The 24,523-nt window shown below is 43.4% G+C and overlaps 1 protein-coding gene across 1 annotated transcript in view; it reads left to right on the top strand.

Moving 5' to 3' along the window:
* ECHDC3 (enoyl-CoA hydratase domain containing 3) overlaps nucleotides 1-24,523 on the top strand; it is a 281,205-nt gene that overhangs the window by 30,024 nt on the left and 226,658 nt on the right. The window contains exon 2 of the mRNA XM_086920008.1: nucleotides 18,669-18,790. Within this exon, the coding sequence (XP_086776134.1) occupies nucleotides 18,669-18,790 (122 nt within the window). The remainder of the gene's footprint in view (nucleotides 1-18,668; nucleotides 18,791-24,523) is intronic.

Genomic DNA, 24,523 nt, shown 5'->3' with positions numbered 1-24,523 from the left:
TTCAAAGATTCAATGAAGGTTTCCAGTGAATTTTCATTTCCGTCCCAGATGACGAACAAGTCGTCTATGAAACGACACCAAAGTTTGATTTTAGGCCCCTCAGGATCCTCTTGGTCTTTCTTAATCACGTCACTCTCCCATGCACCCATCAGGAGGTTCGCATATGTGGGTGCAAATGATGTCCCCATTGCTGTCCCCTGTTTCTGGAGATATGTCTCCCCCAAGAACAGGAAAGCATTGTGTGTCAGGCAATATCGGAGCATGTCCAGTAACATTTTCGAGTGTTCTAGAAAATTCACAGATCGTGCCTTGAGGGCTTCTTTCACATCCTCAATGCCATCCTCATGGCGTATTGAGGTGTATAGTGATGTGACATCAATTGTTGCCATTTGATACGTTGATTTCCATTCACATGTGGTTATTCTGTGCAAAAAATCCATTGTATCCCTTAGGAAAGAGGGTAGATTGGTCACATAGTTCATCAAAAAAACATCTATGAATCTTGAGGTAGATTCTAAGAGGGACCCTATTGAGCTCACAATTGGTCTCCCTGGTGGACGGTCTAGTGACTTATGGATTTTTGGTAGGAAATATATGGTTGCCATGATCAGGTTATTTGTTTTCAAATAGTTATATTCATCAAAATCTAATAGACCCCTATCTTTCCAGGTTAGCAACATGGAGTGGTATTCGTTTGTCCATTCTTCCATCGGGTTCATGGTTAGTTTTTCATAGTGTTCCTGGATAAGTAGTTGCCTATTTGCTTCCTCAATATAGTCTGTGACATTTTGGATAACAAGGTTACCCCCTTTATCTGAGGATTTTATGATTATGGACGTATCATTCTTTAAGTCTATCATTGCCTTTTGTTCTTCCGGAGAAAGGTTTTGTCTTCTGGTTCGTCCATTCTCTGTTGATTTGTCCGAAATTTTCATTATTTCCTCGACCATGAGTTCCTGAAATAGGTCCACTTTGTTGCCTGGTGGGAGTTGTGGGCAGAATTTTGAGTTTCTTTTTAATCCACTATTTCCACCTGTATTAGTGGGTAGGCCAATGTTTCCACAAAAGTTTATTTCCATGTCTGAGGTGATTGTATTATCCTCTTGGCTATTAGAAGGGGTCTCCTTGGTTGATGCTAGAGTTATCATAGCAGTTAGGTCCTTCTGTGTGACAGTTGATATCCTGTTCATTTTAGAGGCACATGTCTTTTTGTTGTTCTGATTTCTTTCGGCAAAGTGTTTTTTGAGTTTCACCTTCCTGCAGAATTTGTACAGGTCAATGCTTGCGTTGGGTACATTCATACTTTTTGTCGGGCAAAAGGAGAGACCTTTATTTAAAAGTTTTAAATGAGTGTCCGAAAGGTGTTTATTCGATAAATTCACCACTATGTTGGGCATGGACATTTTTTTCTTTGCTATTATTTTGGCTTTCCTTTGCCTCGCCTTGCTTTTACTTCTTTTGCCACCCCTTCTGGTTTTTGGTTTGTAGGGGGTTTCTTTGGTGGACATTGTTCCCTTCCCCACGCATTGGATCTGCCTCTTCCTCTTTGTCGCGATATATATATCATGAACAGAATTCCCCCACTCAGAAGAACGGCACAGGCTGCCTTTGGATGCTTCAAAATGTATTTATTTAAGGCACAAAATCGGCAGCTCCCTACCGACGCGTTTCGCCACTAAGGCTTGGTCACGGTTCCAAGCCTTAGTTGCGAAACGCATCCAAAGGCAGCCTGTGCCGTTCTTCGGGGTGGGGGAATTCTGTTCATGAAATTAAGGGTGTCCGGCACCCACACAGGCTCGCCGTGCTACGAGACGAGGAATAGCCGGGAGTGGTTGTTGGAATATATATATATATATATATATATATATATATATATATATATATCGCCACAGCTGTAAGACGGATTGTGGGCAGTAGGGGCACGAACACTAGCTTCGGACCCCTGGCTAGAACACATTGCCTATAGGCTGACCTCCTAATTCGATAGGGCTAACTGGGCCTACTATTCATCACTATACTCAGGGATCATTGCCCTGCCTTCAAGCTATGAATGCCGGTTAGGTCCTACACCGCCACCATTAGAGACCTAGAAGACCAAGGCCAAAGAAGACGTCCAGCAAAACACCCAACAAGGTCTCGAACTTTTTTACACCGGCAGACAAGCACCCCTTGCCGAACCCTGCGGAGGTAGCTGATAACATGGCCCTGACTAAAGACATTTTTCTGAGCATGTTTAGGGATTTTGAGACATGACATCCAGTAACTGTTTATAATCATGTAACTTTTACCCTACCCCTCTCTACTCTACTCCTCTCCACTTTCCTGCTACTGATTTCTGCCCTTCCCTGTCCTGGCCCTAGTCCCCACCCGGTTTACCTGTGAATTTTCCTGGGTCATTTTAGAGCTAGCTATTCTGTTTGATGCCCGATTAAGCTACCTGGTTTAGCTATAGGGGAGAAAGGTTGGGGATTCCCTCCTTGGACGTCACCTACTCAGTCGGTCTTTAGCCAGACTTCCTTTCGCCTCTCCTGTCGTCTCTTCCCGCTTCCTCCCTCTATTTATTATCTCTACTTCTCTCCTGTCTGTATTGAGACTGAACTTTTCTGTCTGATGCCCGAAGGACCTACCTGGTTTAGCTATAGGGGAGATGGGCCGTGGACTCCCTCCTTGGTCGTCACCTACCCAGTCGGTTTCAGACAGTTTTTATTTTGTCTCTCCTTGTTGTCTCTTCCCCTATACTCCCTTTCTCACCTTCCCTGTCCCCTCCCTTCTAAGCTCTATTTATTTTGCCATCCATGTTCCTTAAATTATTTCTTATTGAGACCTAGCTATTTGGCGAAAGCCCGATGTAGCTACCTGATAGCTATAGAGGAGATGGGGTTTGGGACTTCCCTCGACCGTCACCTACCCAACCGGTCTTTGGGCAGACTTTCCTTCGTCTTTCTGCCGTATCTTTCTGCCGTATCTCCCTCCCATCCTGTTTTTCTGCAAACCTCTTCCCTCGACACCTGAGGCCGAACTACTTTGTCTGATGTCCGATGGAGCTACCTGGTTTAGCTATAGGGGAGACAGACCATGGATTCCCTCCTTGGTCGTCACCTGCCCAGTCAGTCTTTAGACAGACTTCCTCTCGTCTCTATGGTTGTCTCTTCCCTTATCCGCACTTTCATACCTCACCTACCCCCCACTTCTTTTCTCTCTCCTTTCTCTCCTCTCCTAACGTATTGCTGACTGTACGTTGTAAGGTAGAATTGTTGATCTTTTTCTGTTATACTGTTAAACTACATTGTTGCACTTCCTTTCGTCCCTCCTGCTGTCTCCTCTCGCATCCTCCCTCTTTTTATGTCTCTCCTTCTCGCTTCTCTCAATGTATTGAGACTGAACCTTTTTTTGTCTGATGCTTGATGGAGCTACCTGGTTTATCTATAGGTGTGGATTCTCTCCTTGGTCTTCACCTTACCCTGTCGGTCCTTGGACAGATCTCTTTTCGTCTCTTCATATTGTCTCTTCACCTATCCTCCCTTTCTCACCTCCCCTGCCCCCTCCACTATCTCTCTCTCCTTTCTCCCCTCGCCTAATTGTATTGCCTATTCTTTTTTTGGGATTTATTGTGTAATTGTTGAACTTTTTCTGTTATATTGTTGATTCTCATGTAAAGCGCTCTGATACCTCCGGGTCTAGCCAGTGCTATATAAAACTCTTTAAATAAAATAAATAAATAAATAAATAAATAAAAATAGTAGCGCACCGGGGACTGATGGCTTAACTGTTGCTTTTTATAAGATGTTTTTTAGAGCAGTTACTCGCACACCTCGCTTTCCTGTTCGAAGATATGAGTGTTACAGGTACCCTCCCCCATTAATGAGGGAGGCCCTACTAGTTGCCATCCCTAAACTGGGTAAGGCCCTGGATGAATTCAGTTTGTTTCGCCACCTCTCCCTTCTCAATGTGGACTCTAAATTATTCGCTAAAATATTGCCTACTAGACTTACTCTTATGTCCAACATCCTAGTTGCTCCGGAACAGGCTGGATTAATTCTGTCCAGAAACCTAACTTATAATATTCGTATGGTGTTTGGCACGATGCAGCACGTCCGCCAGAAGAAAAAAAGCGGTAGCTGTTTTTCTAGAAATGGAAAAAGCATTTGATTTGGTGGAGTGGGCATTTCTACGGCAAGTGCTGACGAGAATGGGGCTTGGGGGGTCTTTTTGCAGCTGCTTGGAACTCTATATTATAAGCCCACGGCCCGTGTGCACATAGGGGACCTTGTTACCGCCCCATTTCCCATTACTAGAGGCACTAGGCAGGGTTGTCCCCTATCCCCGCTGCTTTACTCCTTGGTAGTGGAACCTTTGGCCTGTGCCCTGCGGGAGTATCATGGCAATGAGCGTACCGGATTCTCGATGTACAGAATAGTAGTATCAACCTCTGCTGATGATACGCTCCTGTATGTACGAGACCCGGGAAACAACTTGGCCTCAATCATCATGAGGCGCTGTCAGGGCTGAAGGTTAATTGGGAAAAATCGCTCATTTTTCCACTAACACGGGCCACCACAGAATTTGCTATGGAATACTCTCTGCAGTGGACTGAGGACTCAGTTCGATATTTAGACATCAGGCTCCACACCGATGCTGAGATTGTATTCAGAGAAAATTATGGCACAGCCATCGCTAGAATGGAGGACGACGTGGAGCTGTGGTGCCGTCTCCCACTGTCCTTAATGGGCCGTATTTCCATTATGAAGTTGGTAGTCTTGCCTAGACTCCTATTCCTATTCACGAACATACCTTTAGTGCTCACGCGTACCTTTTTTCACAGGCTTAGACAGTCCATGTTAAAATTGGCTTGGGCGGGTAAGCAGGCTAGGGTGCAGTGGGTGGTACTCACACTTCTGTATCATTTATGTGGTTTGGGCGTACCAGATTTCGAATTGTACTACAGGGTGGCACAAGGAGCTCAACTCCATGCCTGGATACATGGCGAGGCTAACATCCCCTTCCTACGTATGGAGAGACTGTTCGCAGAGCCGATACCTTTGCCATCAGTAATTACTGAGCCAGTAGAACGCAGGACTTTTATTTTAGACTCCTTAAACACTACTAGACATGCATGGCACTGGCTCCTGCAGAATCAAGCGGGTGCATTAATGTATTCCCCGGCAATGCCAATTGAGTGGATGAGATGGGTGGGACCTGTTACAGAAAGGGGCATTATTCTGGCTTTGCCCGCATTGAACATGGTGGTTGCAGGGGATCTCTTTCATGACGGGACGGTCCGGACCTCAGACCAAAATATTGGGACTCCAGAAGGAGCCACACTCCTGAATAAATTCCAATTTCACAGGGTGGGTGGGGCCCTACGGGTACTGCTTGGTGATGGTATGGAAGAGCCCCTGGAGGTACTGGAACTAACGCACGTTATTAAGACCACATCCCCCCCGCAAGATGATTACAATTATTTACAAGAATGCCATGTTGTACAGTGCGCATAAATACACAGCGGCCAGGCTTGCATGGCAACGGGACTTGAATATACAGCTGGAAGATAAGTGGTCCTATTGTATGAATACTAGGAAAATATCACTCTATGGCAAGCTCAGGCTTGTCCACTTCAAATATCTTAATAAGACATATTATACCCATGAAAAACTATGCAGATATGGCTTGCTTGAAGACGCTAATTGTGAGAGATGCCACTCTTCAACAGCTGATTTCCTACACGTGGCCTGGACGTGCCCGCGAATTTATTCCTTCTGGGAGGATATATTCGGGGAGTTGGGAAGGGTGGTTGAAACTGAACTCACACCGGATCCATTGGATGTGCTCCTGGGGTACACCAAGACATTGCCAAAGGCAATACGTAGGTTGGTCGACATGGGGCTGCTCATGGCCAAGAGAAGAGTTGCTCTATGTTGGATAATGGGTCCCGTCCCGATGCTACGGCAATGGTCCCGGGGCATGATGCATTGTTATACACAGTCGGAAAATTATGGTGAGCTGCTTCCGCCTAGGAGCCGCCCGAATTTTTGGGGGGGATTATATACTTCTTACATGCTTGGTACATTGAGTGACAGTGGGGAGGAGACAGCGAATGTTCGCGACAGTACATTCAATACAAATATATGCTATTTTGCAAGTTCAAAACACATTTTGCAAACTAAATCTACATTCCAAAGTGAGGTCAAATCTAAACTAAACACATTTAAAGTCCACTATGAATTAATCATGCATGGTTTTACATGATTCGTTGAATGCAAACCATCTGACTATGGCCTCATGTTTTAAATTTTCCAGCACCAAGTATCTGCGTGTCACTTTTTAAATTGTAATTTTATGCCTGAAGCTCAAGGCTGCTTTTGTCATTAGTAATGCTTAAATCTATTGCATATATTTACGCTGTCTCAGTGTTACCAACCTGCATTCTGTTAAATAGTTTGCCAGTCAATCTTCCCAAGATTACTGTACATTGCTGTTTAGTTAGACACAACTCGCCCTAATCTTTGGGGCTAGGATGCTAACGTATTGAACAGTGGTGGCAGGCCTATCTTTCAAGCTTGAGCCAAATATACTTGTGGGGCTTCCCGCCACTATTCTGGCTCAGTGAGAAATTTGGGGAGTCCTAGAGCAGGACAGTATGTACTTAAATGTGTATTTTATGGCAAATTCATGAGAAAAGTGAGAGCCAAATGTAAGTCCCATTGGGCCATGATGAATGCCAGGGAGGAAACACATTTTGGAGAACTTCAAGGAACGTAGGCACAACAGGTAAGGCGTTACCGAAGGTAAGTAACTTTAGCTCTCTCCCTGATTACTGTTGAGTGTGCCTATTGATAGCCTTCCACAGAATGCCCACACAGCCTTGGGCCTCTCCTTTGGGTACTCCAACCTATTGATGACCCTGCTGCGAGGAACTTCACTCTACACAAAGGCTGAGTCTGGTAGACATCCTGGAAAGGGCACATGAAAGAAGAACAGATTCAAGTGGATTCTGAATGTGCAGACAAAGAATTTACCTGTATAAAAGCGCAAGCTGTTGACTCACTTGTTATTCCAGTTCAACGTTCTCTATGACCAAGGAAAGTTGTCCCCCCTCATATACCCTGAGGACTACTGTGCAACCAGAGCTGATGTCTGCAGATAACGATCTTCCCATTGGGGAAGGAACATCACCTGGAGTGTGTCCTGTAAATGAGAACTTTCTCCCTGTCCTTAAGCACCTAAAAACTGCCCTACCTGAGATAAAGAGTGAAGGAGCAGGCCAATCCTGCAAGAGGTGCTGACTAACAGATCAAGCAGAAGTTGCTGACCCTGAAGCTGAGAGTCTATCTGCCTTCCTACTGCCCGCCCAGAGACCTATGAGAAAGTGAACTGCATGCTCCTGGACTCGCCTTGTTTCTCTCGACAAAGCAGCCCTGGGTAGTGAAGTCCTCTTGTGACGTTTGTCCTTCAGACTGTGCTACTGTAGCCCTGAACACAGCTAGCCTGCGGCACTGTTCTGAAGTGTGCCCGAGTAGATTGCTTCAGTGTATCCCTGCACTGCTGCACCCTGAAGTGTAGTGAGCCACTGCAAGCCTAAAATGTGGCTGTAGCAGACTGCATCATGTCAATGACTGACCAGACGTATTGTCCAAGCTGCTTACCCAGCATTGTGTCAGTACTGCATTGTACCTGCACGGAGAAATGCAGGCAGTGACTGTGATCTCTGCCTCACCGACTACTTGCAGCCAATAAAGGGCCTGCAAATCACTGGAGACAGCCAGACTTTAAGGAGCAGCCACCTCACCTGCTACTACCTGGCCAGGGGCCGGGCGCCAATACACACTTTTCCAACAGGTCTTCTTCTAGAGGAGGGAGGAGAAAACTGATTTGTGCTGTGGCCCAGACCGCGACCAGCAAGTGCACTTGTATTGGTGAGAAGATTAACACTGACGAAGACGGCTTCAGAGGGGTAGCACTGCATCTTTGCCTGAAACCTATCACATATACTTCACCTTGAGATAGAACAAGGTGCAGGACAACAAGGGGGAGAGTGGGGAACTTGAAGCCTGTGTGTAGTGGGCCTGTGCTTGCAGGGCTGTATAGGGGGCTACGTGTGTTTTTGTTTTATGACAGGGTGGGGGCCGGTTTTGTTGCTTGGAATCGTCCAGCTGAGTTCCTCCTTACAGGGCTTGTAAATAAACAAAGCAAAAATGTTTTTTTTTATATTTCTCTTTAACCCCTCTATGCCGAGGGTATAATCGTTACTTCCTCGGCTGGGACGCTGGTGTGCCGAAGACCTAACTGTTACATCCTCTGCACACCACCCAGAAACTCTTTGCTGTAAACAGAAGATGGATTTCCTTTTTAGATTTTTATCCTCAGGAGCTGAGGAAGCTTCACCAACCTCCTGAGGCATTTTCTTTTCATTGTAAAGACGATAGTGCTTATGGTGCGTTGACGTCATTACATTGAAAGTGAAACTGAAATGAGCCACAGCTTTGGTGCTCGTGGGGCTATCTTAGCACCTAGGCAGACGGGAGAGGTATCAAAGGGCAGAATCTCTTCTTTCCAAAGTCACCACTCCCTAGTTGATCCCTGCTTGGGATTCACCGAATTAGGGTGATTCCTCAAGCAGGGTTGCACTGCATTATGCGACAGGGAGGAGAGAGTGACACCTTAGAAGGGCTTTTGCTCTCCTGCCATATATTCTGCCCAGATTAGGGGTAATTAGCCCCCCCCCCCCTCTACGGTGGGCAGAAAATCCTCTAGGCCCCAGCGATTATTTTGGGGGGAATATGTAGAAGCTGCCAAAATGGGCATGCCAATACCCCATCCCCCAAACAAAGGAAGACGGTGGTTGGTGGTTGGTGGGAAATCGACGCAAGCCACACCTCCCTGGACATCTTTAGGCTTTTTAATTTTCAGAAATATCTGGGTTTGATATGTTTCCCTAGATAGCTACAGGTACCAAAAAAGCAGGTGATCCCCTTGCAAAATCAGGTTGTTTTGTGATCGATAATATAGATACCACCACAATACGTAGCGGGCACTTGGCCCACCCACATAAGTGAGGTAGCATTTTTATCTGGAGACCTGAGGGGACGCCGAGTGGTAGAAAATGTGTGCCAGCATGGTGATCTCACAACTTTCCCACACAGAAATGTGAGGAAAACGTGATTTTTATTTTTGCTGAATTTGGAATTTGCGGTTTGCAGTGGATTCTTGGTAAGAAAACGCTGGGAGATCCACAAAAACCACACCTCCCTGGACCCCCCCACCCCCCCGCACCCCTCACCCCGATGTCTAGTTTGCAGAAGTTTCCGGATTTGGTAGGTTTCCCTACATTGGTTGCTGAGCCCGGAATTTAAAAACACAGGTTACCCACTTGCAGAACCAGCTCGTTTTGTGATAGCTAATTTTGCTTTCTGCACAATAAGTTTGGAGCCGTTTCCTGTCACAGGCGCTGGGCCTACCCACACAAATCAGGTACCATAATTATCGGGAAACTTGTGGTAAATGCTGGGAGATTCCAGAACTTTCCATCACACATGTGGGGAAAATGTTTTTATTTTTTTTTATTTTTGCAAAGTGTAAGGTTCACAAGGGATTCGGGGTAACAGAACCAGGTGAGAGCCGCCCCATCCTGGATTCCTGTGGGTGTTTTCAAAGATATACAGGTTTGCTAGGTTTCCCTAGGTGTTGGCAGAGCAGGTGTCCAAAATCTATAGCTAGGCACATTGCAAAAAAAGGGTCAGTTTTCAATGGAAAAATGTGATGTGTCCACATTGTATTTTGAGCCATTTCCTGTCGCAGGCACTAGGCCTACCCACACAACTGCGGTACCATTTTTATTGGGAGACTTGGGGGAACCCAGAATAGTTTTATTACAAGTGCTGAGCCCCTCGGTCCCGGGCTTCCTGTAGCGGCCATTTTGGCTTGGGAGACTTCCTTCTCACCACTAGAGGGACAGTACTTAAGGATACCGTAATGCCTCTGCGCAGCGGACGCGACCAGCGGACGCGCCTTATCAGCGCCGGAGTCACGCCAGAGTCCTGCCCGTCTGCGCCCGTCAGCGACAAGGAGGCGCCAGGGGCCAGGAACACTGCCCCCCCTCTCCCTCCTACTAGAGTGGAACCCCTTTATACCTTTAGCACCCTACGAGCCCTCAAACCCCTTCGCCTACCCTGCCATCATACCATCACTCTAGAAACGCTCTCAATGACTCCCGAGTGCTGCTGGATTAAGACGGCTAACCACCAGCTGGCCCCGGATACCGGTAAATACCTGCCCTCTTCCTTAAGGCCAGGTCCTCCTCCTACGCCTATCCACACCGGTTTCCTCATCAATAACCGCTCGCTTGTTAAAAACAATATCACTTTCAAGGAATTCACCTCCGACAAGCAACCCCGTGGGTCTTTATCAACGAAACCTGGGCCATGGACTCTTTTTAGCCGGACTTAGTAAACGCCATCCCTGAAGGCTATCATTGGCCAGAATGGATAGAATAGGGCGCGTGGGAGGGGGCCTCGGGATACTTTACCGTAGCTCGATAAAATGCCATACCTCCTATCTGTCCTCCCCGCACGACCCCTTTCAGGCTATTCATTTTATTCTAAATCCTTCCCCCATGGTCTCCTTTTCAGGGATTCTGATCTATAAAGCCCCTGGCCCCAGGTCCGCTTTTTGTCTCAAACTTCTAAAAATTCTAGAACCCTACATCGATACCCCTAATTTTACCATCCTCGGGGATTTTAATTTTCATCTAGAAAACCGCAAGTCCCCTGACACCGTCCATTTGTTAGATTCCCTAGCCTCCTGCGGTCTGCTGCAGCTAGTGGGCAGTCCGACCCACTTAGCTGGGCATACCCTGGATGGGGTATTTTCTAACGACCCCCGGCTCCAGACTGGATCCCCCCTTCCCCCTGTCGTGGTCTGACCATCTGGCTGTTCCCCTTGAATTTGTAATTCCCCTTCCCATTGGACCCCAGCCGGACCGCAACAAGTGGGATTTGAGGAGGAATTTTAGGAAGATAAGTAATGAGGCCGTTACTTCCTTCCTATCCAAATGCATGACCCTGCCTATAAAAGATGCCGAAGTTGCGGCTCTCGAGCTCTCTAATACCTTAGCGGAGGCCGTCGAATCTCTCGCTCCGGCTCACCAACACTATTCAGCCAGGAAGCGACCTTCGGCCCCCTGGTTCTTGAACTCCCTTAGGACCCTTAGACAGGGCTGTAGGAGGCAAGAAAGACTATGGAGGTCACACTTGGACCCCATAGAGAAGGATAAACATAAAACCCTCCTCAAGGGCTATAAAGCGGCTGTGCTGGCTGAAAAGAAGGCGCACTTTACTAAACTAACTGGCTCACTTACTTCCCCCAGATACCTGATCAATAGGGCGTATCTGAGCCCTACGCTTTTTAACATTTCTGTGGCCCCACTCGGCAGGCTTGTAAGGTTCTTTGGCATAGAAGTTCTTTCCTATGCCGACGACACACAGATAATGGTCTCCATATCACAATCTGTGGATATTACAGCCCTTAACTTTAAAAATTGTATGGAGGCGGTCGCTGACTGGATGGTCAAGAACTTCCTTAAATTGAATGGGAAAAAAACCGAGGTCCTCCTCTTTGGAGCCAAACATGAGACCTGGTCATGAACTGGTGGCCCCCTGCCATTGGCATCTGCCCCACGCCCTCTTCCTCTGCCCGTAATTTGGGTGTTATCCTGAACACCACTCTTTCCCTCGAGAAACAGGTTAGCAGGACAGTCTCCACCTCCTGTGGTGCTCTGAGGATTTTAAGAAAAATCACCCACTACCTCTCCTTTGAAGCCCGCAAACAGGTCGCAGTAGCTCTTATAGCCTCCAGGCTGGACTACTGCAATGCACTTTATCTAGACATTAACGTTGGCCTGGTCCGACGGCTTCAGATTGTGCAAAATGCAGCGGCCCGGTTTGTCATGGATGCCCCGAAACACTCTTCGGGTTCGGCCATCAGGAAGCACCTTCATTGGCTCTTCATGCAGGCTAGGATAAACTTTAAGGCCCTCTGCCTTACGCACTGTGCCTTGAATGGCACTGGGCCCGAAGACATTCGGTCACTTGTGTCCCCTTATGTCCCGGGCAGAGCACTTCGCTCCTCTAACAAAAATCTGCTCGCTGTTCCTCGAGTCTCCAAGGCCAGATGGGGCGGAAGGGCCTTCCGAGCTCTCGCCCCCAGACTCTGGAACACCCTCGCTGATGACCTCGAGGGTCTTGCCTCCCATGCCCTTTTTCGCAAAGCACTTAAGACCTGGCTCTTTTAGGAAGCTTACCAATAACCTGCTCCCACTCCTCTTCTGAACAAACAGTTTACCATCTTTAGCGCCTTGATGCCTTCGGGTTTAGTTGCGCTCTACAAATCTATTTTCATTCATTCATTACCAATCGTCCTTCCATGCATTACTGCCTTCCAAATGTAAGACAGTGTGTAAACAAATAAGTAATTTTGAAAAATGCACTCTAATTCACATGCTAGAATGGGTACGTGGTAATTCAGAGAAGTGCTAATAACCACTGCTTCTAAACTCCATAACTTGTTCCCATTTCGGAAATACATAGGTTTCCTTGATACCTATTTTCCACTTTTTATAATTTACCAAATGAATTGATGTATACCCAGTACACAATGAAAAACCATTGAAAGGTGCATCTCAGTTATTGGCTCTGGGTACCTCAGGTTCTTATAAATTGATTGTCCTGAGCACTCACAGTCTATATAGTTCAATATCACACAATATAATAGTATTTCCAATATATCCAAAGCAGTCCCAGGTGGGAAATCCAAAATGATATATCAAAGTCCTTCAGATCATGAATCTTTATTTTTTACTTCTCTTCAAATTCAAATCCTTCATATTCCATGTACAGATGTCATAGGATTTATTCAGCCAACACGTGTTTCGTCTCGTATATTATTTACACAGCGACTTCATCAGGGCTGGAATCATAATACAAATACAAATAAACATCTCTGTAATTCATTCGAACTGGCATATAATATACTAGTTCCTAGAATCCCGTGATGAGCAGAAAGAAAGAACCCGGCAGGAAAATACCAAGAAGAGCATACACCCGATATGTGCACGTCTTCAGTAAGCCACCACCAGATTATATACATAAGTTCCATGCTCTCAATTCAAAATAATAATAGCGTATAATATAATTCCTCATTATATTAAAGATACTGTCAAATCAATTATGCCGCACTTGGAATCAGCTATCTAATGTACCTATATTATGGACGGTCTGCCCCATATTGGGTAATATCCGTAATTTAGATTAGTTAGTCACACATACTACCATCTCTTGTTTAATAGAGTGATATAAACTCTTAGTCACCACCCAGTGTCAAAAGTGACTATACATTTATTTACAAAAATGTTATTACGAATAGGGTGTTTACCGTAATCCCAGTATTTTTGAAATGCTCGCAGTTTGAAATAGTCTCTTTCCTCATTACTTCAAATTGTGAAGTATAAGACCCTGCAATTCAAACAAGCCCAAGGACTTCAATTATAAAGTGTCTTCGATTATAAATACCAACAGCCTATAATGTCCATGGATCTATAGTCCACTTACCCTATTCCTTTAGATCATGTTCATAGTCAGGAGTCTTTCTATATCTTCCAATGTATTCTGTTATCAACGATCTGTAATAACGATCGAGTATATATTAGGAAGGATCCTCATTCCATTATACGCTAGATATTACCTAATTCTAACTTCTAGCATTCACCGGTACATACCTTCGTTTTGCTCCGTGTTCGTCTATCCACGAACGCGTTCCTCTGTCCGGCGTTCAGCACCAGCGCCATATTGGAATTGCTATTTATATCTTCTAATACTGTGCGCCATCTTGTAGTGGCTTAATAGGTCCATGTACAAACTATTTATCAAGTTGTGACTTATACAAGCGTCATATCAAAGTCCCAGGGTTTTTACTCGATTCTTATAGCATTATCAGATAACCGCTTTAGAGTTTACATCGGTTCGTGCGCAAACTTTCACGTACTATTTTACATTCGAGCACCACCTCGGACTCCTAAAGATTTACTCGTTTCTAAAACATCCTTGGTCATCCTCTACATTTATAAGGGGAAATTAGTCCTTTACTAAAGCAATACCAGTATATTAAATGTTCCGTTTTTTAAAAAAAAAGAACAATCTACCTCGAACGTTAGCGTTCGGTTTAAAGAACCAGCGCCATCTTGTAGTGGCGAAGTAAGTTTAATACATGGACCTCTTATTTGATCGGTGTCCGATTAGACTCCTGAAAGTTTACTCGTTTCAGCACATATCCAATTAATTTAATTTAATTCTGAGTTATAAGTAGTTTAGTATATATACTACACCTAATGATACAAATTGTGTCCCGGGTCTGTAAAGATCGCACTGTCTCATGCATTCCATAGCATAGTAATAGATGGAGACAACAAGTCGGAGTTTAGGTGAAGCAGTAAAACATCCTCAATTTTACATTTCTCATAAATCATTTGAAACAAATCATCCTAATGTAAGTTAAAGTGAAACAATAAAACATCCTCAAAATTACACTTCTCATAAGGCAAATGAAACAATTATTAATAAAGCATCCTAATATAAGCTCCATCCATTATTTAAATACAAGTAGATTCACGAAAAGGAGATTTTCACAATTCCACAAATTCAGCAAAATATCATACGGACAATTCACTCCATACATTATTCGCGATAAGTAGTTATTTATCAAGTTGTTCATATGAATAAATCATATCATGTCTTATTCCTGATCAATATTCAACACTAGTCATTTGTCATTTTTAACAGCCAAAATTCAGTCGGAAGTGTTATCATGATAATTTACATATCACTCTTCTCCCAAATAGTACTGGAGCTCATGGTCATTATTTAAACCAAGTTCCACAGCTTTAAGTCTCATCAACCATATAACCTCAGTCCTTCTCAATTTAAGTTGCCTGTTTCCTCCTCTTGGGTGTGGGCTAATGTGTTCAATCCCATGATAACTGAAATTGTGTCCTTGCCTGTCATTACAATTTTGAACTGCATGTGCAGCAATGGGATATCGAGTATCACCATTCTTCCACGCTCTCATATGTTCTGTTATTCTGTCTCGAAGTCTCCGGATTGTGCTGCCCACATAGATCTTTCCACATGAGCAGACTATCACATACACTACATATGTAGTGTCACAGTTTATGAAACTCATGATATCATAATTGCCTGAGCCATTGTAGTTGAAATTCAATACTTTCTTTTTTGCCCACCTGCAAGAACTGCAGAAACCTCTAGTCCTATTCGTTAACCAATCATCTGGTTTCACAGTAGGGTAACTCGGACTAACTGAATTGGCTAAGGTTTTTCCTTTTCTGTAAGTAATACTCGGTCTCTCCCCTATATAAGGTAACAGATCCCTGTCCGTTCTCAGTAAATGCCAGTATCGATTCAATATGGCAAACAGTTTGTGACTATCCATATTGTAATTCGTTATCATCCTCACCCTTATTTGCAGAGCGCCCTTTCTAACCTGGGTTACCAATTGTATGTTACCTCAGGTTCTTGGTGAACCTACAAGCCCTATATATCTCCACAACCAGGAGAGTCCAGCGGCCGTAACGGTATATTGCTTTTAAAAATCTGCTTAGTTAGAAAAAGTTACAGGCGAAAATGTAGGCACAAATGATAGTTTTTCTTTCCAACTCAATTTCTGTTACCTTTTATAGGAAAACCTTGAAGGATCTGCACAAATGACCTCTTGCTTAATACAGAATGCTGCCTACTTTTCATAAATGTATAGCTTTCCGGGATCTATTATTGTTTTCACACCCATTTCTATCACTACCTGGAAGGAGATTGAACGCACAGCAATTAGGAAAACTAGGCTATGTCCCAGTGAAATGCCAAAATGTGTAGAAAATTTTAGTTTTCTTGCAAGAGACTGCCTGTTCCTGAAAACTGGGAGGATGGTTATTTCAGCACCACAAACCCTTTGTTGAGGCCATTTGCAGGGAACAAACAAGACTCTTTCTTCTGTAGCACTTGCTCCCCCAAAAAGCTACAATGTAGCTGTATTTTGGCTAATTTCTCAGTGCCATCCAGGGGAATCCACAAACCCAAGGGTACCTTTATAACTCTCAGGATGTTGGAAATAAAGGATGCAAATAAGGGATGGATACCTCGTGGGCAAAAGATTATGGGGCCTAAATGCAAAGTACCCCAAATAGCCAATAAAGGCATGGCACAGGGAAAGGGAGAGGAAGAAGGCCTGGCAGCGAAGGGGTTAGAACCACGTTTTTTGCATTTTTTATTTACACACACTGAAGGCGTAAACACGTCTGGAAAATTTACACTTCAGAAAACTGCCTCAACTTGCTGTGAAACAGACCACCACCTAGAAGAAGCACACTAGCAAATGTTAACGAATATCTACTCCACTGGGCATTTCATAGGAATGCGGTGCTCAAATGGCAGTCGCATACAATTTTTTGTCACAAAGGTTCTCACTCACAGTGCTCTCAAGAAAGGGAAATACAACCCCTCCCCCAATTTCAATCCTATTTTTGATCACCAATAGTTAACAGTATGAGCACAAATAATTATATCGTAACTGAATACAAAATACTGTTAGTAAAACAAAAGAGAAAAACTGTCCTTGTTGTAGATTTATTTTTCTGTATTTCGACCTCTTCCTTACGAACTCTTGTGAAGTTTTTCCAACACGTGCTTCGTCGTTATTGGGAAGGTATCGCACGACTACATCAAGGCTAAACCAAATAGAAACACCTGCCATTTCAATGTTGTAAACAGATCTGATACCTGTAAACAATTATAAGCCCCTGAATTATTGACAAAAGTGTATAAATCTCTTCCTGGTGTTAACATCAATATTCAGGTACAAATTCAGATTGCTTCTGGTTTGTGGAAACCCATGCATAACAAACATTTCCATGTCTATCAGTACAGTTCATTTAGTGCAGTGAGTTGACAAATTGGAATTAACTCATTTCAATCTGGATTTCGTATTTTTATATGTGTACTATAAAAATTATCTCATTTACATTCCACCAAAAGTATATATGCACAATATAATTACCCATTGGTTTGGTGTGGGTGGTGGTAAGGAGAAGTTGATATTGACAATCCTTATACCCCATTATAAGCGTGTAGCTAATCTGGTAGTCTATATATAAATATAAGTAATAATGCCACAGGTTAGCTTGTGTGTTTCACCCATAGGAATTGGAATGGTATATATTTGATTTCTGAAGTCTTTTCTAAACAGTCCTATGATATAAAAGTGAATGATGTTTCAGCCAACAATCAAATGTATTAAAATATTTTGTGAATAATAATGAGCCAGATTCCGCCTACCTAATTTCTGGTTATATTCTCCGGCCCGAATAATATGAAAATTGCTTCGCTGTGTAAAAAATAGTGGATAATGCTGGTCTCAATTGATGTGGTAAATAGCGTACAGACGTAGTCTATCAACGTTTGTAGTGCTGCCATGTATTTTCGACGCATATGGGAGAGTCCTCTTTATAATGTAAAAGCAGGTGAGACTAGTAATTGTCCCACCAAGAAATATGGTAACATTGCCAGAAAAGCACTTTGGCCAGTATTTCACTCGATTTGTCAAGTACTTACCTAAGAAATTAGCCTTGCTCTTGTTTGAGCGAGTCAGCTGCAGACCGGCGTCTAAACCGGTTGCTATGTCTGAACTAAGTAATCATTATTGCGAGCGAAGACTGACTTGCACCAGTGGTAACCAGTTTCATATAATTTGACACGTTACCATGGCCACCACCTTAAACTCTATTCTCGTGGCTGAAACGCAGCCAATTTGTCTTTATGAAAGAAAAATAATCAAAACTATATGTTTCGTCTAGATCCAAAATCAGTAATATGTGTACTATTAAACATAAACAAGTGGCTACATTCGTCAAAGTAAATCAAGTATGTATACCCAAATTCCATTATATTGAGACAAACTGCCTTCCTATGTTGATTATAAAACAAGTAACCTTAAGCACCAACCAAAAGTGTGTTGAATTGCCTGTTATTCAAATCCTCAAATCCTAAATACCTAGTATATCTCTCAAGGATGGAATATGGGCTGATCATGGCTATCAATATTATGTGCATTACTTCTATATATAGGAACATTCGAAGAGAAGGGATGGAAAAAGAAGGGGGTTAGAGTTTCCTGTTGGAAAATGTAATTGTGTCTGTACGTGGTCAGTCTTCCAGAAAGTATTGTAGTTCTTGATCAATATTTAATCCTTCTTCAACTGCTTTAAGGCGCATGATCCATATTGCCTTTCTCTTTCTCAGTTCAAAGCTTCTGTTTGGCCCTTGTGCAATGCAGTTCATAGCATGTACTGATATTGCATACCTCTCATCTTTCTGTTTGAGTGCCCGCATATATTCACTCACTATTTCTCAAAGGGATCTAATTGTACTCCCAATGTTTATTCAATGACATTAACATGCAATTACATCTATAACATACTTGGTATTACAGTTGATATTTGTACAAATCTCATACATATTCGTTCCATCAATACCAAATTTCTTTTGTTTTGTCCAATGCACAATTGCACAGGCCAAATGAGAAGTACCTCTGACAATATTGTATTTTCCTTACAGAAACATTATTCTAAATAACCCCCAGAAACGAAATGCCCTTTCGCTTCGTATGCTGCAGTGCCTCCAGTACGATCTTCTGCATGATCTTGAAAACCAGTCTCTAAGAGTCATTATCATTTCAGGTACTTAAACGTTTTCACACTCTCACGGCATTGTTTAGTTCATTTATCACAGCTGAAACTTACTTTTGTATAAAAAGATCTTTTGTTTCACAAAAAGAATATATTACTCTTGACCATAGCAATTTTTTGCAGTTATTTTGAATAGTCAATTAACTTATTTATCTAGGTTCATTCATCCACGTCCTTCCTTGTTTTTTGTGCTTTGTGGCTACTTTGTAGTATGTAGAAAGAGTGCTTTGTTATATCAATTCGAAAACTGAATTATAGGAGCAACTCCATTTTTAACACAACATTTCAGTTTGTTACTTCTAGGAAGGCCATCAGCCCGCCAAGGAAAAAGGTTGGTCTAATCTGGTTGTAGCACCTGTGGTTTAAGCCCAAGGACAAGTTCTCCTATTTAGCAGTAGAACATTCCCTCCCCATTTTCATCTCTCACAGAATTGTCATCAGCATAGTACAGAGAGGCACCTGTACAACCACTCAAAGTCTGTTCAGCCGTATTTCCGTTTTGCTAGACGTTGTGGGCATCAGGGCGCTCAAGGGACTTAGAGCACCCATTACCAGACAAACCCACTGAGTGTGTACCTCTAATCATACTAAGATGAGGGTGCTGCTAGTGCAACCCTATATGCATAGTTTCAAATTCTGAATTTTAGCAAGACCTATTTCCAAACTCAGTAGGCAAAGGGAAATTATATTAATCACCGAAACAAAACCACACCAGGTGAGGGACTTAACTGCGACTTGTCAAGATACTTCTGGTAGCAACCTTAGGTCTTCACTGGTTCATTTGTGGGTCTTGATAAACCAGTGTTTTTATTCTTTGTGCCATTATGCATACCAGGTATGAATGATTCAGGCTTGCCCTTTTGGTGACCTTTTCATGACATTTTCACATTATTTTCCGGTGTGTATTTAGGAAAGGGAGATTTTTATCGTTCATTGTAGCTAGGTCTACTTCTGTCTTCCTAGATTGTTGTGGGCTGACTCGATTTTGTCTTCTTCCCTTATAGTGGGAATGTGCTAGTTAAAATTCACAATCCCAAAGTCTCACCACAGGTGGCATTGGTGGCATGTCACTTCTGGGAATCAGTGATGTTAAAGGCTCAACAGACTGTAAAGACTTTTTAAAATATCTTTATTGTTTTATATTGTGAACAATGTAATAACAATTGTAAGCAATCGCACAATGAGAAAATGAGCATCTTACATTCCTCACAGCTGAGACTGCAATATTTACAGGAGACTGACTTCAAATAAAAGAACCCATGAGCAAAATAGAAAGCAATAAACCAAAAGGAAAACTAGATGATAGACCAACACTACTCTGGGCCTACAACTAACTGACAAACTACAAAGACTTATAACAAGTCCTTCATTGTTGTGGGCCAGGCGTTGGTGATGTCACTAATGCCTTGAAGGCATAATTAGCATTAGTGGCTGTCTTTCAGTTACTTTGGTAATTCCAAGATTATAACTTTACAAAAACAAGTGACTCACTGACCCTTCCGTTCAGGAATATATTGTCTTCTTTCCCTTTATTTTGTTCACAGCCCTTTTCCTAGTGCTAGCTTCTAAGAGGAGAAAGGCATTTATTTAAATCAGTTGAATACCATTCGGGGATTGGTTCTTAACCTTCTGCACCCATACCACCCGATCTGCAAGATAACTTTCAGAATAGTGGAATCCATTAGCTCAGTCAATCCTCCCAGTCAATACAAATAGATATTGGAAGAATTTAGTCATTTTCATTCCCAATTTAAGTAGATGTTTGAGCGTCAATTTTTGAAACAAGCAGTCAACCATGAGTTAATAGTCATTTAACTAGCGCCAACACACTGGTTATCCTATACCATTTAACTTTCAAATACTTTTTTATGAGGGCACAAAACTTTAGTAATTTCCAACAGTACTCAAAACATGGTATTATTTCAATTCCACACAAGACCAGTCTTGACAGGGTGAATAGGCAAAGGAAGTGTGGAGAAAAAGCAAAGCTCCCAAAACTGGATCGCTTATGCTTCTAAAGGGAAAGTAATTATGATTTATACCCCAACTGTTTTCTCACCCAATAAGAGACGTGGTCTAATGGCCAAAACTGCTGACTTAGATCTCTCCCAGGATGCTTGTTTCTGGACCTGGGAGGACCTGGCCTGGCAGTTCAGGCTTGACTGTACCCGTGAGGAGCAGGGTCAAGACTGATTTCCATATGGCTGCGTCCAAACTGGGGTGGCATAGTGAGCAAAAGAACGATGAATATAACCCAGATCACTTGACTGGGGGTGAGCGGTTAAAAAGTTTCAGCACTCCGTCCATCATCTTGTTGTGTTTGCTATGTTCGCCCAAAGTGGCCAAGGGTGTGGCCAGATGTAGGTCCCTTGCTCACTGTGCCACTTGATTCAAGCTAGACTGGCTGATATGGGGTGATACCCCAAAACTCGTACCAGGATGCTTGTTTCCAGGTCAGGGAGTACCTGCCCTTGCAGTTTGGACTGGATTGTTCCCATGAGATGCACGGTCAAGACTCATTTGCATTTGGCTGGGTCCAAAATGGAGTGGCATAGTTAGCAAAAGAATGATGGATTAAAACCAGATCTCTTGACTGGGGTTGAGTGGTTGAAATTCTTCAGCACTCCTTCTATCATATTACTGTGTTTGCGATTTTGGAACTGGGGCATAGGGTTTTGAGTCCTGGCCTTTACTCAACATCTTGTGATCTTGGACAAATCACTTTATTGTGCTAAAGAAAACCCCCATTAACTGTGTAATGTAATCTGGGGTACATGTAATACAGACTGGTGATCATGTAATGAGTTGGTGCCCATATAAAACTTTTCTTTCTTATTCATAAATATTTGTATTGATTTAAAGATAAGTTACCTTGAACTTCGAGACACAGCAGCAGCAGCAGCAATGTGTAAGCAAAGTTGACCCATATACCCAACATAACAATACAGGTTTCATGTGGACAGCTGTTCCCTCATCCACATACAGAAGAAAAGGGGGTGTGTACGAAGTCTGGAGTCTAATCAATACAACAAAGCCATCTCTGCTCGCTATCCTACATATAATTGTAGATGGTATCTCGCTTCAGGGAGCCTACTGCTCACTCAGAATATTTATGCAGAGTAGTACAACTACCCCTCAATATTCTGAGTAACTCAAGTGAGCATATCCTAAATTTGAGTCAAATAGTCATCGCCCTGGTCCATGAGGTTGCATCTCCATCCCTAGCCCTTACATCTGCCCGCACCAAAAGTTCTGCTGCCGCCCATTGGACAACATCTGTCTGCCATAAAATGATCAAGGCACCTGCCATCGCCTTCCAGAACATGGTTTTGTAGCGTTTTGCACGTACCAGTGCCAGGCCCTGCAAACCCAAACTGCTGTTTTGTCTGCTTAGTCACTACTCCAATATTGAGAATGCAGTAGGTGGGGTCTCGTGGCATGCTAGATTCTGTTACCTCTGAAATGCATTCTGTCACTTTTTGCCAAAAGTCTACCATTACCAGGCATAGCCATACCGCATGGAGCAAGTCCGTTTCAACATGAAGACATCTGGGGCATAACGCCCTGGTGCCTGGATACATTCGCCTTATCTTGTTTGGTGAAAAGTACTTATGGTGCAGATAATTGAACTACGTAAAGTGCAACCGGGTATACCATGTGATCATATTAACATAACCAAAGCATTTCCGCCAGGCAGAGTTCGAGAGTTCTAACCTTGAGGTCACGAAATGCATTCACCACTAGATTCTAGCAGCAAAGCTCCATAGGTGCTGGAAAACGCCTGCCTTGTGCCTGCCAAAGTTAACATCATTTCCAGTGGAACAGTCAACAGCGATAGATCCATATGAAGGCCCCAGCCACACCACAGAGAGCCGAGTACCGTAAGAATTGTCCTGGGTCCAGGGTGCCTGCCTCCATTAAATACTCGAACGTGCCCAGTTTCCCCTCCCCCACTACACCCCCCCAGCTTGTATACCCTTCTATAGTCCAGCTGTCTATCTAGTAAATTGTTGTCAAAGTTCTCCAGAGTGGTGGTGCCCAAAACGGTATACTTAGTACATATGGCACTCCAATCTTACCTCCAAGAATATATCTCCTCCAGCAACAAACTGCTACCTTCAGTAGCACATTGGGTATGGTACAGAAGGTGGGTGTTACAATCTCCTTTTCTAGGCGGTCCGAGTTTTGTCCTGGGTTAAGTGAGACTACAAGGCGCATAATTCTAAGAAAAACAGCACTCTTGCTATATCTTCTGTACTAGAAAGTAGCAGAACCCTCCTAAATGTAAGTTTGCAAGATGGTGCAATGGTTTCGACCTTTCTTTTACACAGCATTCTATTGAGGTACTATTTAATTTCAGACGAAGTAAATCAGAACTACAATATCCAGAATGCATTGCATTGAGTTGTGAACATCTGCCACGAAGACCCGTGCACAATATTTTACTAATCACATACAGGACATGTGCATGTGTGATACACGCACCACCGTTCTCACTGCACTACCTCATTAAGCAATGCTCGGTGTGCAGGGGAAACATCATTTTCAACGAAGGCTTTTCTACGCGTGACGTTTACTACGAGGCACTTACCTCGCAAACGTCTTTTCCACGCGTATGCCTTCAACGACAGTCTTTGCCACGCATATACGTTCTGGCTAGGGGGTCGGCTGGGGGAGGGGCTGGGGGGCCTGGGGGGGTCTCCCCCCCAAAAATAAACAAAGGAGCGGGTTAATTAAATAAATAAAAAAACGCACTTCAGTACCAACGAGGTAAAAGGAAAGTGCCTCCCCCAAAGACGTGCCGTTACGTCAAAATAGCAGTCCTTTTTTAATTTTGGCAGACGTGTTTTGACGCTTGTTTCGATGGTAGATGGAAGTACGGGCTGCTGGTGAAAGACAGGAAGGTGTCAGGTAAGAAAATAATCTTTATTATTTGTGTTTAATGGAAGTTAAAATGCGTGGTGTAATCCATCGTTGCAAATTCCAGCGTGGTAAAGCCACTTGCGAACTAAAATTCGCGTGGTATTGCCATGCGTGGAACTTGTATTCGTGGTAACATCATATATTCGGTGTGCAGTAGCTTTGCTCACCAAGGATGCCATACGCAGCACAGCAGCATATACAGAACTGCATATAGTGCTCACCGAAGAGTGTACTTTTCTGACACGGATCAGAACGTGTGTGCCCAACCTGTGATGCAAGAAACTAATCCTTGCACCACACATGTGGTTCACCTTGGCTTTAACAATACGTGGAAGTTCACAAGTAAACCTATACGATCTACACCGGAGAGCACCCAATTGTTTTCTTTGCAATATAAGAGTCCTAGTCATGATCACAACAGGACTGCGAATACCAGAATGCAAAGCAAAAACACAGAGCTGGTAACTTCTCCAACTCAGTACACTACGGGGGTCTTAGGTACGACGATTTAAAATATAACGGCCTTGCTGACCAACGTTTTTGATAATGCTGCTCTGCCTATAGAAAGGAAGCTGAACTTCAATTTGTGCCTAATAAACCAGGTTGCCAATTATGCAGACGCCCATAAATTACAGAAAAGGCAATACGTGCTGGCTGCATGTGCTCTCTAAGAAGTGAGTCACAGCCGACATTATTAACAATAATAAAAGTGCATTCACTTGGATATCATGTACATTTACAGTGCCTGTCGAGTGCCTGTAAGCCTCGTTGCTGGCTTTGAAGCTTTCGTGGGAGGGCGAA

The sequence above is a fragment of the Lissotriton vulgaris genome, chromosome 1_1 (assembly GCF_964263255.1).
Source record: "Lissotriton vulgaris chromosome 1_1, aLisVul1.2, whole genome shotgun sequence".
NCBI classification, from domain to species: Eukaryota; Metazoa; Chordata; class Amphibia; order Caudata; family Salamandridae; genus Lissotriton; species Lissotriton vulgaris.
Note: the sequence above shows the minus strand (reverse complement) of the source record. Positions and strands in the feature narration are given on the sequence as shown.